The sequence below is a fragment of the Myripristis murdjan genome, chromosome 15 (genome assembly GCF_902150065.1).
Source record: "Myripristis murdjan chromosome 15, fMyrMur1.1, whole genome shotgun sequence".
NCBI classification, from domain to species: Eukaryota; Metazoa; Chordata; class Actinopteri; order Holocentriformes; family Holocentridae; genus Myripristis; species Myripristis murdjan.
Window position 1 is genome coordinate 26,100,222 of NC_043994.1, and position 18,696 is coordinate 26,118,917.

At 43.3% G+C, this 18,696-nt stretch overlaps 1 protein-coding gene across 1 annotated transcript in view; it reads right to left on the reverse strand.

The window, feature by feature from the left end:
• The window catches only part of sorbs1 (sorbin and SH3 domain containing 1), a 36,375-nt gene extending 24,188 nt beyond the window's left edge, over positions 1-12,187 (reverse strand). Inside the window, exons 1-12 of the mRNA XM_030070827.1 lie at positions 12,152-12,187; positions 11,582-11,698; positions 10,690-10,796; positions 10,343-10,460; positions 10,024-10,053; positions 8,842-8,987; positions 7,976-8,036; positions 7,723-7,797; positions 6,494-6,529; positions 6,276-6,378; positions 3,843-3,957; positions 1,834-1,917 (exon numbers count right to left, since the gene is read on the reverse strand). Of these exons, the coding sequence (XP_029926687.1) occupies positions 1,834-1,917; positions 3,843-3,957; positions 6,276-6,378; positions 6,494-6,529; positions 7,723-7,797; positions 7,976-8,036; positions 8,842-8,987; positions 10,024-10,053; positions 10,343-10,460; positions 10,690-10,796; positions 11,582-11,698; positions 12,152-12,185 (1,026 nt within the window). The 5' untranslated portion in view covers positions 12,186-12,187. The remainder of the gene's footprint in view (positions 1-1,833; positions 1,918-3,842; positions 3,958-6,275; positions 6,379-6,493; positions 6,530-7,722; positions 7,798-7,975; positions 8,037-8,841; positions 8,988-10,023; positions 10,054-10,342; positions 10,461-10,689; positions 10,797-11,581; positions 11,699-12,151) is intronic.
• Positions 12,188-18,696: the final 6,509 nt, after the last annotated feature.

An 18,696-nucleotide genomic window follows, 5' to 3' on the forward strand; every position in this document is an offset into this window, starting at 1 on the left:
ACAATCATTAGTAATCAGGATATGATGACCAAGCAGGCAGAGGAAACTATCAGAACAGCTACTCCAGTCTAATAACTTCAGAAAATTGCATCCCTTTACGGGAATAAAAGCAGTTTTAGCATATAACAATATTATGTATCCCAATTCCTGGAGGATATTGATATATCAGTACATCGCCCGGCCGTCAGCCTCTCCTGATTACAGTCACTTATGGCCATCTCTCCACTTAAACCTTGAGCTCTTGGATCGTTGGGACATTTCCTGCCATCTCTCCCCTAGCAACTCTGACCAAGTGCTGATATGTCAATCAAACACCAATGAGCCAGTGTGTCTGGCTGAGCCTTAAGGTCAAATACTACACATACCAGGTGCAGCTTTAGAAGTGACTTTGACATTAAACAGGAGCCAGTCATCAAACCGCGCTCATCTGGCAAGCATCCAAGTGCCCCTGAGACAGACTCGCTCACAGAGTCGGCTGCCTTCGGCACTACTAACCCTCCTCCTCCTCCTCCTCCTCCTTGTACACAGCAACTTGGAGCTTTGACTCAGACATGCCTCTCCATGGGAACAGGAGACTCCGCCCCTGTGTTTAGCTGATGCTAGGCCATGATCTCATGTCGTAGTCAGCCTCGTCTGATCCAGGGTGTGTGGTGTAGCCCTGACTGACAGAGAGCGAGCGGGCCGAACATCTGTTTGCGGGCAGCCAGTCCCGCGCTTGTCTGGTGCCAATGAAGGCCTGAGGCACGGATTTGTCAGGATACTGTATATCTACCATCAACTGCTTCATCTATGACAACATGCCCTCGCCCTGCTGGATCTCTTGGTAAATATATCAGATAGGCAGACAGGCAGCAATTATTATTTCAAGGGCTTGGGATTATCATGGAGCCTAATGCTCGTGTGGACTGCAGACCCTCCAAGTGAAGAGTGACTACTGGATGAATCACCGTGTCCTGAGTCCTCTGGCCTCTGATATGATTTCACTGGCACCGTGCACATCAGTGTGAAAAAACACAGCGCTCTTCATAGGTGTTGAGTTAATGACATGGAAGAACAGCGATCCTGCTGGATCCTGTTGTAAAGGAAAAAATGCAAAGATCGTTTATTGCCTGACAAATTCACAACAGCCCGGTGGCACTTTAATTATTCCTTTGTCATATCCAATAGGGCACACCGGGTCATCGGGGTGTATAATTAAACCTCCACATCGATATTAAGTACATTAAGTTTCAATTACCTAAGTCACACAAGGGGAAAAAAGGCATGGCTACTGTAAGTGCTCATTCATTTTCCTGCTGTCAGCGCCTGAGCTGATCTTTGTCACCGGGCCTCACAGGTAAAAATACATTTCCAAGACGTACTTTTGGAGAGAGCAAAAAATAGATCTCAGTCTGCTCTTTCAGACATTCTTGAGGATAAAAACCTTTCAAATGGTATGACGTGATGATGAGCAATGAGAGCAATACCAAAGGTGTTGGAAAAAATGTTTGCTGCGAATAGGATGACCGATGTGCATCCTGATGTGTGGTGGGGGAGTAAAGAAAACAGGGAGATAGTGAGGAAAGAGCTGGGGATGTATGAGGTTGATAAAGAGCAGTAGTACATCTAGTTCAAGAGAGCACTAGGGTCTTCCTTCTTTGCATGCCCTCACACGGAGGATCAAGTACAAAGGAAAATTATTCAGTATAGTTTTGCGAGTAAAAGTAGGGGTACAAAGTCGGGTAGTCCTTATAGACAGACAGGGTTTGTTTAGGAATTATTTAAACATGGATGTTATCACATGCAATACAATACAATACACTGTCACGTTAAAGACAGCGACCGAGCACTTACCGCTTTCCCAAACTCCATCTCTGAAAAGAATTTATACCAAGGCTCATTCTCTAAATCTACATCTTCTGGACTTACATCCTGAGTCTAGGGGCACGGCAACAAGGGGAGGAGGAGAAAGACAGAGAGAAGACATTTCAGACAGCACAGAATATACAAGTTAATGAGCCTGTGACACATTCTTGACAGAGCCAATGTTCCCAACATCATAAATTATCGACAGCAAGTGTTGCCAATGAGAAAAAAAATCTGTCCAGGGGACTGAGTTACGACTAGTAAATTAAGCAAGCCAATTAACTGAAAAATGGGCTGTTTTTTTTTTTTTGTTTTTTTTTTTCAAATAGGAAACATATATTTAACGTTCATTTTATTGCATCTAATTAACAGCACAATGTCAGATATGTGTTGGGACGTTAAAGGAGCAGTTCACCAAGAAAAAAAAAGATGTTTTCCCGTTTATCCCGGCCATCCGTCCAGATACTTTCTGTGTGATTTGGCGAGGTTTCCAGTCTGCCTCCCAGCACCCTGACGCTTCCATGTGGAAAACTCAACAGCAGGAGCTCTCTCAAAGATCAATGACACTGACACCCGACAGGAGGGTTTCACTGGGAACTATTTTCTGTCAAGGAATACAGACTTTATTTGTCCGTCTCTAATTTCCACTCATTGGCGGTGAACAGATACAGCTGCGGTTTTTATTTGGCAGCAACCAGTTCCCAATGAAACTTGTCACCGCCAAGGGCTGTGGACTATCCCATGTATCTGTGTCATTTTTTTTTTTTTTTTTTTTTGGAAAAGGCTGTTGCTGCTGAGTTTTTCACATGTAAGTCCCTCTACTGTGGTGTCAAGAGACAGGCCGGAAACCTCGCCAAATCACACAAAAACTATGTGGGCACTGATTGATAGATTGCACTATGGGTGAATGGGAAACTATCTTTTTATACTTTGGGGTGAAATGTTCCTGTAGGTGAAAGTACACATACAGTTCTTGGCCTTACACTGCAAAGAGAATGAATGGATGGAATTAAAAGAGAAAAGGACGAGCAACAGTGACGACACCGACCCTTAATAACTGAGAATCCAGCCTTTTCAGTGTTTCTCAGAATGAACTACCGCAGGCTTTCTATTAACCTTTTTTTTTTTTTTTCTGCACTGGGATCGGGCCAAAATGGCTCACAAGCTCCACTAGTGTGGCGAGTCACTTTGCATCAGACAAACAGTAATCACATAATTAACTATATAATCACAACACTAAACATCCTGTGTTCTCTGTTACGTAATCGGGACGGGAAATGCAAAAGGTTTAGGACATGGGTGAAATCTAAGTGCATAAATTATGTGCCCTGCTTTGGGGGGGGAGGAAATATATTACAGGAACTGCACTGTAGATCCAGGCCAATTATCTATGTGACAAGGCATCATCTTCAAAAGACAGCCCCCTCAAGGACACTGAATAATGCCGCGCCATTTCATTCAGCACAAGCTGGAGTACAGACAGAGAGAGAGAGAGTGTTGCCCCTTCTTCTCATGAGAAAACACACACACGGGATCCATCTCCGTCTTCCTGGCATGTGCTTTGATCCTCTCCTCACGCCGAGCCGATTCAGCCCAATAACCTTAAGTTGAACACAGAGACAAGACAAAAGGCTCCTCTTGTAACTGATACCGCCCCCACCTCCACCTCCACCTCCACCGACAAGTAGGATCATCTGTCACCGCAACAGGACACCCCTTCAGGAATGTGGTGCACATGGTGACTCGGGCTGCACATACAGTACGTCGCCCTCGCAGCCGTTAGTGAAGCTGCCACCCAGGAGCTTGGATGGGAGGGAGAGGGAGTGGGAGGAGGGGTTGGGGTGGGGTGGGGGGCTGTGGTGGTGGTGGTGGGACAGCTTTCAACGACATGCACAGAGAGGGAGGGAGAGAGAGAGAGAGAGAGAGAGCGAGAGAGAGAGAGAGAGAGGCTGTACAGGCATGAACACAGGCACGGCGATGGCAGCGGTCTAGCATACCGTTCTCTCCAGCTTCAGCACCGATGATTTCCCTGGCTCGTACTCAAAGATGCTCTTGGGTTCGGCGCGGTACTTCCTGGTGTCTACCTTTTTATCCGGGGGCTCCCACTCGTTCCTGTGAGGAGGGTCGGGTAGGGTGGGGTGGAAGAGAGCCAATCCTTATCAAGCAGTCTCCATGGCAACTGGCTTAGGCTAAGGCATTTTTTTTTTAAAGATGACGTCCTCCTCATTATTGGACGCTCGCTCCAACATCCTTGTTTGCTCTCTCTTTTTTTTTTTTTTTGCCTCTTATGATGATAAAAGGGAAAATCCAATTTACAGTCCGGCCAAATTGATAATTGAATCAAGTAAACAAGATTGGACCGCTGACAAAAAACAGAGAGCAGCATTTCCTGGGAGAACACAGTTAACAGACAGCCGGGGTCGTTACTACCTTTCAGAAGAACTATGAAATAAAAGACTCTGTGGCCAGGTCTGTTAGTTTTTAAATGTAGTCGTAAATAACAAAAAAAAAAAAAAAAAAAAAAAGACAATACCGCTTTAGAGTGTAAGAAAAAAAAAAAACACTTCTAATATAAAGATCTAATATAATATAAAGATCAATATGATCATGATACTCATAAGTTTTTTTTAATAGAGATATATAGCATGGCTACAGGGAATAACATGATAAAAATTCAAAAATATTATGTCGATCCCACTGAGCCGATAATGTTAATGCCACAGTGTGATGTCAAACAAAACTAAAAATTGAAAAATAATATTCCTTAGAATCTTTCATGCCTAATTATGTGAAATTTTCAATAAAAAATGCTTATTATTACCAATTTGGACAGCAGAATAATGTGCTACAGTATCTCAAAATCATAATACCACCACGATTATGATTCTACTGGAAGACAATAACTAATAATACTGAATTATTTCCCAGTTGTGTGACTTTCATTCCAAAAAGAAATGAGGCAAAATGTAACACCTGTTCTGTCGAGCTGTTTTCCTGCATGAAACCACAAATCACTGCTGAATATTTCTGCGGTTCTCTTCTGTAAATGAACACCAGCGGAGTTTTTGCAAAAAGAGATAATAATAATAATAAGTGTTTCGTGCAGGAGCGCTGAGCGAGGGGGCACAGTCGGTCTTAGTCATGCCATCTGCAGCTCCAGCGAGCAACACTTTATCCTCTATCACCTGTCCTCCTTCATCACTGTCACTCATTTCTCTACACGTCTTTGAGAGCGGATTTTCCTTTGTCAGTGCTGACATCTGTGTGAAGGGGCGAGGGTGAGTTTCAGTCACACCTCATGTGAAAACTGGAGGGTAACTGGAGGTCACAGTGGCGCACAAAATGACTTCAAATGGTTTTTCCGCTGTGCTCATGCTCAGTCGCACCGCAGGTATAACGATAACACAAACGCTGTATGTCACTGCACACAATCCTGGGACACCAACACGGGAATAATTACCATTCTGGACACTAATCTAACTGTTTTACATCATTGGAGGAATCTCTGACTAATGGTGCACGACTCTTTTTGAGGTCTGGAATCGATGGCACTGACTCCTCGACTCCATGAATGAGGTCATGTAGGAAATTATTAGGCTGCGATCAGACGGGTCTCACTTTTTTTTCCTTCTAAAAAACCCGTCACAAATGTGGTGGTCGCAGCCAGCCAGCGCATAAAGCTACCCGAGAGACAACTCAAGTCACTGTTCCCCTGCCTCTATTGCCATTTGGCTGATCAGCAAAGCCAAAATGATGAAATCGACAGACAGAAAGAGTCGATTCTAAAGTAATCTTGATTCCCGGAGTCACTGGATTAGAGTTGTTTAGCTCATCAGAGTCGGAGAATTGACTCTTTTGGAAATTATAGCCTAATGACACAATTAGGGAAAGAATTAATGCTGTGTATCGGCAAGGACCTCAGATGCAATTCACATCACGATATATGGGTCACGATATGATTTATACCACAATAGATTTTACTGCAGCACTCTGCGGAACTGACTTAAAATCTACAAACAGAGCTTAGAGTACAATTTACAGCCTGGGTCCACTAATAAAATGTATGATATGTTATATGAATAAACCGGGTGACTGTCTCGGAGAAATTTTATTCAAAATTCCCATCAAAACATTAGCAGAGGACACTGTGTGCTAAAAATGTGGAACACAAGTGCATAAACGTATCAAAACAAGAGGCTACTACAGTATTGATATAGCATTGTGAAAACTGATATCACAATACTCAGCATTATGAAAAGGCTATAAAAAGGTCCATCTCAGATACAGTTTGCCATGTTGTTAATCGTTTCTCCTTTTCCATCACAGGTCTGTAAAATGTAACTGTGCATGCATGTGAATAAATGTTTTGTTAGAAATGAATAATTCATATCACTTGAGGGTTGGGTTTGGAGTAACTGGAGGAGACTGACCTTTTGGCAGAGGGTTTGAGGGAGGAGGACCGTGTTGGCACTGGCATCGCCCGACCTTTTGACTCAACATCAGCAGCACTTTTGGAACGTGGGACTCCTTTTACTGAAAATAGACCAAAAAAAAAAAAAAAAAAAATGCTCATGTGCAGTTTTTACTTTCATTTTCAATGTGAAATCACACTTGTGTTCAATGTGAGCTGCGGTGAAGCCAAACTCACCATCTTCCAAATAGCCAAAGGGGGTGGGGCCGTCGTCTGAAACAGAGGCAGAAAAACATCAAAAGCTATTTAATCACTCTCTTATGTATGTTTATTAGTTGGAAAGTAGCACACATAGTACATTACGGTGTCACATTTCATAGTGGAGTTACGCCAAGGGCACTGGAAACATACTGTTGTTTTTTTTTTTTTTAATGTTATTTCCCCCGCCTTGCAACCTCCATTAGTCCAAGCAATAAAGGTTCCCCAAACACAATCAAAGAGTGTGTTGGAGGAAGTGACAACCCAATGTGCTTTACAGGAAGCATTACTGAGCTAAAAACGGATCCCCAATCATCGATTAGCATCAAGGCTTTGAATAAATAATGAAAACTGGGAATAGTCTCCGCATTTAGAATGAATTTGGATAAATCTTTTCTGTGAGGCGGCTGTAAACAAAATCAGTCACAAGCTGCACGTGGACGTGAACCTGTGTGAGGGCGGCTGAGACACACACACACACACACACACACACAGGAGCACTGATGACCCTGCTGTCCATGTGCAAGGTGGAGGAAAACACACTGAGCCTGGCCTGCAGGGTCGCTGCAATCACTGGGACCGCAGCGACATCTAGTGGCTAAAACATGACATTACAACTAAGAGCTCAATGTGCACTACCAGAAGAGTGTCTAACCATGCTCAAATGACTGTGATGCATTAGTAGTGGATAGCGAGCCACAAAAGGAGCCACAAATTGTTGCGCTTTGTTGCTAAAAAAAAAAAAAAAAAAAGAAAGAAAGACACTACAAGGTTTCCTGCATCATCATCAGCTATAATGTTTTTTTTTTTTTCCTTACCCCAATTTTCTAAATTTATGCAGCACAGGCTAATTGGAACTCACTGTGCTGGAGTCAACATCTTGACCTTATTAGTGCCAATCAGGTGACCTGGTATTTAAAATATGCACATTTTTGCCGTTGATTACCTCAGAATTCTGCATGAATCCTGCAGTGTGTTTCAACCCTACAGAAATAACTGCGCTATCATATTGAGCGGACTTGGGAAAGCATTAGTTTAAATCCTTTCAAATACTTTGAATGTTTTGTTTCTCGGAGGGGCCAGACGGAGTTGTGTGACATAACACTCGCCTGGTGGCCAGTTATGACAAATTTAGCACAGCTCAAGTATTTGAAAGGGCCAAGGATGGCTACAGATTAGTGAAGCCGGTTGTTACTGCCATCGGATACCTTTTGGCTTCATCTGACTGCCATAGCTCTCAGGGAAAATGTAGGTGGGACGGTAAGGGTTTTCCTCAATAGGTTCTGAGCACAGCGATGGAGAGACAGAGCACAGAGTGACACAAAGAACAAACAAACAAACAAACAAACACATATAGAAACTGAGACAGGGCTTTGGCACAAACAGAGATACAGGACAAGATCCCATCACACACATAAAGGACAAAGCAGGAAATTCCGAAATTACGAGAAACTCTCTTACCAGGTATTCTGTGTATCTGTTTGAACATGCTCTTATACCAGTCTTTGGACTTTTCAGTGTTCTGAAATTAAGATGCACACATGTCAAAAGGATAAAAATAAGCAAGAGTGAGAGGCAAATAACACATTTTCACTGTGAAGGTCAGGCAATGTCAGTGTGTGTGGTTTCAGTCACATAATTACTATTCAAATAACATAAAAAATGGATTTGCCCCACAACATGTAACATGGAAAACTGTGATGCTTACACATTAATCCTCAAATCTGAGAAAAACTATGTACAATGTCATAGGGCTGGATTGACATTGGCATATTGTTATCGTGATATGAGACTAGATATCATCTGGGAGTTTAGATATAGTAATATTGTAATATTATAATATTTGCTGCTAGATGCTTGGTCATCATATCTACATTACTAATGACTGTTTATCAAAAATCTCATGTATGTAAATATCATAAGAAAGCAGCAATGGTCACCCCTACAAAATCGTCACAATATTGAAATTGTGGCATTTGGTCAAACGTATGATATTTATTTGCAATTTTACTGCAATAATAATAATATTTGCATAATAATAAAAAATAATGCAATCCTGGTCACCTGAAAATTGGAGCCGCGTCCTTTAATTTTATTGAGCGTTAGTGTCAGTTAAACTGATTATAAAATTACAGAAGAATTAAGAATCAGTCCATGCCTCCTCCAGGTCGGAGACAGACAGCTCTAACACCCAAGAGTCATCTGACTGACACAAGGGGGGCAAAAAAAGAAACTGATGTGTCACGATGCCAGCCACCTCGACGCTGCAGAGTGGAGATCAGCTCTTGTGTTTGACAGCAGCGTGTGTGTGTGTGTGTTTTGCTCACCCGTACGGGCACGATGGGCTGGCCGAGAGGCGCGAGGACGGGCGAGTGCAGCGACAGCCTCATCCTCTTGCCGTCCATGTCAGGCACCGAGGCGGCAGGCGAGTCTGTGTGCGGGTCGGGGCTTTTGTCTCTTTCTGGAGTCCCCTCTATAATATACAAGAAAAGATGAGGACACATCAAACACACCCACAGGCCGCAGGGAAGAGATGCACCATAAGTGTTTATAACATCATAAGTGTTAATATTTCGATGACAATTATTTGAAAGTGTTGATTAAGAGTGCTGTCTGGACACTAATAAATCCAATATGGCTCTGCGGCGGATGTTCACAACTATCTGAAAGTGTTAAATTATCTCTGACGCGTTTGGACTTTTATAAACACTGACAGAGTGTGATGTTTACACTCTCTCAAGTTCATTTAGCACTGATGATTTTTCCGTGTATATTTTATAGGTAATATTTATAACCAGCAAAATCATGGATCAGGGTCAGGCTTACAACGCTCATACAGTAAATAGCAGGCAATCCATTTAATAATCCACAAAAACGCAGTAAATTTACATTTTAAACATAGTAATATAACATTTTAGGAGAATAATTTGTGTCGGTGAGACCTGGGTCACATAGTATCTGTTTTAGCCTGCAAGGAGAATGAGATGGATGTGGTTTAAAGCCTCAAGGCAATTCAGATTCTGTCAGGTAAGAAGAGGAGAAAACCAGACCAAGCTGACTTTCAAGTATGCGGTAAGCCCGATCCATTTTGTCCACTTGTCAGAGGCTAATCCTATCTGACGCAGGTCTTTGTAAATGACGAGAAATTAAAGATCACATCAGGAAGACGGAATCTGAATGTGCACTGCAGGAAATGCAAAATACACCTAAAAATAATTTGGTACGCTTCAGTTTCTTCGTCTGCTGAATGGATGTTTTTAATATTTTTAACGTGGTGACGCAAGAAGTCATGAATCACGCACGTCATGAGCCTCGTGGTAAACACATCCAGCCCGCTGTGTCGACTGTCAAGGCTGTGGGAGGGTGAGGATGACAGATGGTACACGACGAGAAACAAAAAAAATGATTGCTATGTAATGAAACTGCGATTGCCGTTTCATGGCCGGGAGCAGGAATGGAAAAACAAATGAGAAATATCTGTCAGACTTCATCACAACCTCGGTGCATACCTTCCAAATGGGAGAGATGCTTTTGTTGCTCTGTTATGGGAGAGAGACAGAGGCAGACAAGGAGACAGGACAGTGAAATGAGATTAAGCAAAGGAGCCAAAGTGTGAAAGCACTGATTTTGTTCTTCGGTGTTCAACAGAGCAAGACAAGACACGGCTCGATCTGCTGCAGTTTGCACTACAGTGGAGCTCGGCTGATAAAATGCCACATCAACACATGAAAGCATGGTTTGAAGACAACAAAATCCAAACCTCACGTTATAATAAGGTTCTTGGAAATGCTTCTCGACGCCTATCATGCCACATACTGGTGCCATTACCTCTGTTGTGCTGCAGCAGGACTATGGTAGGATTGACTGTGGTGGTGGAGGGATACACGGAGCTGGAGGACGATGTGACGTGGTTCTGAGTGTTGGTGGGGGCTGGAACTTGATTTTCCTTTTTGGTTTCAGGAGAGCTGGCCTGAAAGTGACAGAAAATGCTCTGTAAAAGCCTCGCTGCTTCCTGCATTCTCCATTCAGCAGCAACAAAAAAATATATTGTCCAATAAATTTCACTGAAGGCCCCAAAACATGGAGAAGACGAGAGCCTTTTCATTAGTTCTCGTAATTTTACAAAAACAAGGAGCACAAAGGCATTCTGTTAAATAAGGTTGAAGAAAACGTACCTGGCACTGAGTGTTGTTTACGATAGGTAAATCAGCTGTGATTTTGCTGCCTCCTTCAGCCAATCCCGCTTTAGAGCTGTCTCCATTAATCTGGCTTGTCCAGCCACCTAAAAAGAGTCCAGAGCTCTCTCAGTCTGGCAGCCAGTGCAGCGACACTAGCAAGACTGAAAATAATACCGTAAAGTCCAGTAACCCATTGTGACTTGGCGATCAATGTGCAGCGCTAAACCACAAAACCAAAACTACTAATTGCTAATCTCATAAATCTCCAGTTCATTCTGCAGGGCGTGAACGCCTTCCTTGGTGGTTTTCATGGACAGAGATGGTAATATCCCCAGGAAGGAAAAAAAAGATTCGCCCACAATCTGTGAACTTTGTCATCAGAACAAGGCGCCTATTCAGCGAGCTGCAAAGGCTGTTTGTTCCAATGGCCTTTATATTCAGGCTCAACAACAATTAAAGCATCTCCCCAAAAGCCTTGGCCAGCCTCCAGTCCGGTCCCCAATGGGCTCCACGCAACAAACAAGTCCACAGTCAAGGCCCCCGGCTCTAAAGTGCACTGTGGGCAGGTCGCAACAAAAGAGCTCTTTGACAAACTCGTGAAAATATGAGCAATTGCAATATGACGATACGATGGGCCAGCCGGCTGAGCAGACGCTGAGAAACGTGACAAGTTATATAACACAAAAGCTTGAAAGGTATCTGAGGAATTTTAGGCTGGAAGGACATGATGAAACGCTTGCTAAAATACAGCAATATTTTCATCCTCCACTCAGATTCCTCGGCGACGTGCCCTTTTTCATGGGGCCGTGCGAGCATCGCTGTCGCCTAAGTGTCTTTGCGCCGTGCAGAGCGTGGTTGTGAAAGCGCTGCGGCATGCACTCTGTCTTACTTGGTGTTGTGATGACGTTTGGCTCTTCGCTGATGCAGTCCTCATCGTCTATGTGGACAAGGGTGGCCCGCAGGGTCACGACGCCTTTCCCTTTGCACACTCTGCTGGGGTCCAACTCTGAGAGGATGACAATGTGAAATGTGAAATCCGCGGCTCCTCGCTCTTCAAAGCAGGCTTACATGCCCTTTCATTACATTTTCAGAGTGAACTCTAGAAACCGCGGTGCTTCAGGGCTACTGGGAATCCAACTTATTGCTACCTCATGCCCCAAAAGACCGAAATAGATTGTTACATCAAATCCAGGCCATCAAATTATATTCTACTGCCCTGTCAGACTAATTGCCATGATAACACTATAAGAGCTGGAAATAGAGCAACTGTTGCCTGCTCTGTGCTTTTTCCCTTGACACCAGTTATTAAAGTGACAGCACACTGTTAACAAATGAGATTTAAAAGCACCTGTCTAAGCTTTCCCAGTGTGTGTGTGTGTTTGTGTGTGTGTGCATGTGTGTGTGAGGTGTCCTGCTGTTGTGGCTGTTGAAAGATAGATGAGGTGCAGGGAAGCGTCACCTGCAGCAGGAATCAGGTCAGGAGAGCCTTTCATGGTCGTCAGAGGCGTGATCCTGACAGCGCAGACCGAACGAGGACCTGATGAGACTAATAAACACACACGCACACACACGCACACACACACACACACACACACACATATGCAAACATACAAAGACAAGCATCCGTTTGCACAGTGTCGCTGTTGGAAATCTCCATCCAGTGCACAGCTCTTGTCAGCTACAGTGTGTTTCAGCATAATTTTGCTCCATTTCCTCACAAAATAAAGCATTTAAATGCCTCGTTTTCAAGACAGAAACGCTTTCTTTGAGGACAGAAAGAACAGCATATATTATAGTTTGTGCAATTTCACCTGCCTACACAATTCATTCTTACTGTTTATCCAGATCGAACGCACTACATCGTGGCTAGCGGCTGGGGGGCTGAAAATAATCTCACAGAGTAACTCATAAACACACAATAACAACAACTTGAGCTTCATGTGGAGATGGAAACCATGATCTCATCATCCCACAGTTCCTGGCAGTGTTGGGGAGCTATTTCACAATAAGCAAGTAAACCAGTTAGGGCATTTTGCAGTAGCTGGAGGTTCACATAGCACACATAGCAAGTAGAGTAAAGAGCTTTTTTTTTTTTTTTTTTTTTTTTTTTTTTTGCCATTTTTGGTGTAGTTCACCTAAAACTACAAATCAACAAATCTGAGCGATCAAGGGTGCAAGTTGGAATTTATTTCCTCGACTGTCTACTTATGAAGATTATACAATTCAGATGTTTAAAAAAGCAGATTCCAGCTGACAAACAAGAAAAATATTAACCTTCCTTCCCATTTTTCCTCATGTGAAGAACCCACACTGTTTGATGCAGGACATGTTTACTGTGAAACGGCTGGATTTCCGTGAAAAATATTTGGCTTTTAGTGCTTTGAATCTAAATTTATAAAACCAAAGTTGAATTTATGAGATGCCATTTAGTCATAAATACTGATAATGGCTATATACTGACAAATATTCAGAGGGAGTTGTGTGCTATTTGAATTTACATGGATGAGTTATTCGGCTGGGTGCAGTAAAGACTTTCACCTTCCCTAGACTACTGGTGCATTTCTTTTCATTTATTTCTCCATCTTTACGTGCATAATGTTTCCACGAGTAAGTAGCTCACCAAACTGTATTTCTCTTGGCTTTGCTGTTGGTCACCTTTCTCCAGTGTGAAGTAACTGGCAGCTCACAAAACATTTCTCCCCAACACTGACCGCTGGTGTTTTTATGTGCGTTTCTGAGCTGGTGAGATGCTACTTACTGGGAGTTGGACTGGTGCTGCCCTCTTCTGGAGAGCCCTGTCAGGGGCAGACAGGGAGAGAAAGATTATACAGCAAATCAGAATCAACAGCAGAGAGATGTCAGCAAAGAATTCAGTGCAATTCATCATGACCCGTCAGCCTGCAGATACGCAGCAGGGCGGTGCTGCAGCTGTATATCGCAGTAACATAGTGCAATGTCACAGATAAATGAGGACTGACATTTGCTCTTCCCATAATGCACTGATAAGAGCTCCACAAAAAATGGGAATCAGCCTAATGTCTCCCGCTTGTTTTGTTGTTTATGCATCCTTTTTAATTTATATTTGTGCAGGAGGAGCTTTCCAGATAACATCCGTGAATATTTGTTGTTGTTTTTTTTAAAAAATGTTTTGACAAGCTATTTTGGGCGACAAATGACCCCACCAGCTGATGCATCTGCAAATATACCAGATCTCTGTAATTTCCTTTTCCCATCAGTATCAGACCCAAAAACCTGTATGAGACGAGCCCTAATATTAGTTTTGGAACATGTGAAGTTTGGTAAACCAGGCCAGCAGTTTGCTGCAGTGTGAGTTTGCTGCAGTGTGTGTTTTCCAATCTTGTGAAAACAGCAACAGCACACTTGAGCGGGCACATCGTATATGCTGCCTATAGCCTCCAGGTCGGTGTTAGAAACACTAGAGCCACTGGAGCTGTCACACGTAATAGCTGTAATTGGGTGGGAGCACATATAGTTAATGAAAATGCAGAGGTACACCTATGGCTGTGTTACAGACTGAAATGAGATCCTGTGCAGCCGAGGAGGGAGACCCTGAACCTGACGACACATTAAAACCTCATCAAGTGCGCGCAGGAATCCTCAATTTATTAGTCATCAATTAAACAGAGGTAGTGCTGCAGCCACAGAGCTCTATGATTAATCAAAAAACTAAAATATTGATTGACTACTATGACCTCTATCAAAATCAAATGAAATTCAAAACAACAAAATAATACTGTTTTGTTAGTATTCTGGGTCCAGCCCTAGGTAGAGTAATGCATACTATATAAACGTGGCCACACCGATGTTAAAATTCTCAGTTTCACACATCATTTGCCTATTTCAACAGTCTCTTGACTGTGCCCTTGAATTCTGATGTTGTTGTTATTCCTGTGGTATAGGACAGCTATATCAGCGAATACAAACAACCTTGCCAAAGCCAGAAAAACTCAAATCTGGGATGTCTAAAGCTGCTCGGTGTAGAATAAATTGGAAAAGAAGGTAATTGTGACTAGAAAGGGGATTTTCTGGAGATAAGGTCTTCACTTTCAGCCGCTGTTATAGAATCGTTTAACATATAAAGCCGAAAATACTATTTGGTGGCTTTAGAAAAATCCCCACCACACCCATTGTCTATGGAGAAGCTTGATACTTTAAAACAAAAGTTTGACTCTTAGTCCTTTCTTTGACTTTGGGAGAGAGTTTCTGATGATCACAAATATTGATTGGACTGCCCTGGACCAATTGCATGAATGCTTAAATTCTGCTGTGTTGCCCTTTAAGGACAAGAAAAAGAAACGCAGATAGAGGGAGGGAGGGAGGTGGCAGCGAGAGAGAGAGAGAGAGAGAGAGAGAGAGAGTGAGAGAGAAACAAACATATGTTAATCTGAGCTGCATCAGTGGAGCATGCAGAAGAAACACCAAGGCCACCAGGAAAGTAGCAGTGAAACTGTTCCCATCAGCCCGCCAGGCCTCCCATTGTGCACAGCCAGCAGGACTGATTTAGGAGACATCCCCATTTATATGCCAAGCAAAGAGCTGATTGAGTCAAGACACACACACACACACACACACACACACACAAACACCCACATCCACAAAGGGAACTCAAAGATTCACTCATGCATGCACATACACAAACACACCCCACATTTGTTTAGTTACGGTGTGGGGGGAAATGGCTACAAGTTGCACGGACAAGGCAATTTAAAATTTAATCTGCAAAATGTGAATCATAAGTTGCATTTTTCATGCCTTAGTCTTGCAAGTTCCATTAAGTCTCGGTCGCAGCATGTGTGCTTCCTGCATGTTTACATATGGGTGGTAAATAACCCCACCAGGGGAGGGATGTTCCTGCTGGCAACCGCTACAAATAGCACTAAATGGATGAAGGAAAATGGGACAGATTCCAGATAAGTCCCATGGGTACAAAAAGACCTTTAAAGCATCTTCCAATCTCGGAGCTGTCCGGTCCCTGACCAGCAAAAACCTTGGGGTGTTTATTTCCTCTCTCTCTTTCCTAATAAAACAGAGTGGCTTCCTGAGTCCCTCCATCCCAGGGAGGTAATGCACCCATGATCTCACATCTAAAACCATCTGCAGACATTCCTTTGAAGAGTGCTTACACTGATCTCAACTCGTGCATTCCACCAGTCCACTAGTCTTACTTCCGCCGTTCCCTCGAATGAACCCGTGATGGTGAGTATATAAAGAGCGGCGAACGCAGCGCATAAACCTCCTGTTACACAACATACAGTAGATGATGGGTAGATGACAGCTACCAGTGCAGAGTACGCTGCATATAAACACACGAGAGCAGAGATCACCACTGGCCTTTTTAGGAAGAGATGGCTATGCACGGAGTGGGGCAAAGGACGTCATCCATCCAAGCCAATGAACAAGAGAGAGGGGACCAGCGCAGGAACTCAGGGACAGCCAGAGGGGGTTTGAGCCAAGATAAACATGCTAATAAAAGGAGACATTATTAACTGAACCCCACTGCTAAAGTCGTTTAGCTAAATGCACATTCCCCCGTTATAATCTGGGAAGATGTTAGGCCTCCTCCACTTCACAAACGGGGTCATCTTGGCTCATCTCTGAAGCGGACACGAATGGATATGATGTTAAATTGAGAGGCTCAAAGGTCAGAAGATAGGGGGTTAAACCTAGAAGCTCAAAGTTCAAAAGATACGAGGTTTAATCTATAAGCTGAAAACCTCACACTCCCCACCAGGTTCTTTGGCTGAATAGTATCATTTTTCTAATGAAATGATGCCGTTTCAGTTTTGAGCTCATTAGACTCACACTGGTAATGGACCTGTGCTAGACAAGACTACAACTTTTTATTAATTCAAATCAGTGAAAAAACAAAATCCCCTGTAATCTACCTAGTAAAAGAAGCACAGACACTCTTACTTGCACACATGTATGTTGCACTCTGACCCTGCTGATCCACAGGCTGTTAAACACTGAGGTCGCAGAGCCGAGCTCACTGAAATGATGTAATTCACCGCTGATACTGCAGGTGTTTTTTATCGCTGACATTATCAGCCAGGATTCCAGGTAATTACATCCACTGAAATACCCTGAGCTAAAGCCTGCTTCAAAAGTGCAGTGATTACTTAAAAGCGGGAGTATGCAGCGCAGGCCAAATGATTCATCCCGAGTCCAACATTTGCAACTCTGAGCACCGCTACCTTATTAGTACAGATCACTTGGATGAGATACACACTGACTGTTTCAGTTACAATAAATCGCAAATCTAGAAACATAAATCAACATCGAATGCTCTGGGGGTATTACAAAAATACCTTTCCAAAACAAGCTAATCCCAAAAGGCCACGATCATCCAAAAGCATCACCGCAGAGGAGGGGGAATTCCTTACCTACTGGATGATGAGCACACTGGAGTCTCGAGAAAGAAGCCGCGTCAAAGTCACAGTCCTTCTAAGTCCGGCACTCTCAGATGTCTCTTTTGGACCCCTCTGACCCCCACTGGGAGGTCTGGGCGAGCTCTCAGGGTCCCGTCTAGGTGGGAAGGCCTAACTTTGACCTTGAACCTCACTATGCAGGGGGTCTGTTTGTTTTTTGACAACAGGCGTGCCCAGATGGACCTGTCACCACATGCCACCTGGGAATGTGGCACCCACTCAACAACTGCAGACCGCCACATTAAAAATATTCCTCCTCCCCTGGCAACACACATGCAAGGCCGGCCGATCAGAGGAGGGCCATTTGAGGATGCCTGGGATTAGCTACTGGACAGCACATGTTTTCTCCCAACCTTCCCTGAGGTCACAATTCCTGGGATAGCACAATTATCTACCACACTTAATGCTGCTGCATACATGTCAAAATGTGATTAGGTGCTAAATAATGTTACCGCAAAACAAAAATAATAGCCATTTAGTATGGTGTAGTATGCTACCGTAAGCTTTGACTGATACAGGCTGATACAAACACCTTTTTTCATCTTGAAGCTGACACTGTTAACATATGTTTTTTGATATTTCTTCCAAAAATCTTCAATGATTCAATGTTTTTACCAGAGCTGTGAACTTTTCAAGCTTGTCAAGCCTCTGGAAGAGCATTTAGACCACAGGACACCGACACTAAAACCATTTAAACAAATACTAATTAAATTTTGTTGGGTTAACGTTTCCTCAAGATGGTATGGTCCACCCTACCTTCAATGGTACTGGAACCACAGGGATATATTGTCACCTTTAAATAAAGAACTAATAAACAAACAACAACAACAAAAAAAACATTATTAAACAATGAAAAAGCAAACCTTTTTTGCAGATTTCATGGATTGTTTTTAAGTGACTGTGCTCAAAAAAGAGCCTTCATCATTTCTGAGGTCCCTGATGTTTAAGAAACATCAGCCCCACGTATCAGCCATTCTCTGTTTACGAAAACTGATAATTCCCTGAATTGTCTTGACAAAGATATATCAACTGGCTGCAACAATCGCTCAGCCTGCAGACAGTCTCAGCTCTCTGACAAAAAAACAAAGGCGAAGCGGTACCAAGTTGAGCACTGTGATGTATTTGGCGCAGGGGGTCTCTGTGCTGCTGTCAGAGGCAGCCTTAAAAGTGAGCCATGTTCACACAAAAGAGCTCTCAGCACACGCTCTGGTGTACTATGGATGGAGAGAAAGGGCTGTTACGTAACGCCGTTTGACTTTTGCTTTGTCAACAAATGGCAGAGAAGAGAGAAGCTGTCCAGTGCTCTGTGCAGATCCCACCAAACAGCTCCAAACATGGCTCTGAAGGGCCGGAGCAGCAGCAGCAGCTTATCCCCCCTAATTGAGAAGACACCCCCCCGCCCCCATCGCTCTTCCATAAACAGCCTCCACGCTGGACGGCAGCCTGGGATTCTACACATTCCTCAACACAGCTATTTGAAGTTCATTTCAAACAACTGCAACATAAAAGGAAATGTATGTAACTTACACATTAGAGTCATTACAGGCCTCAGACC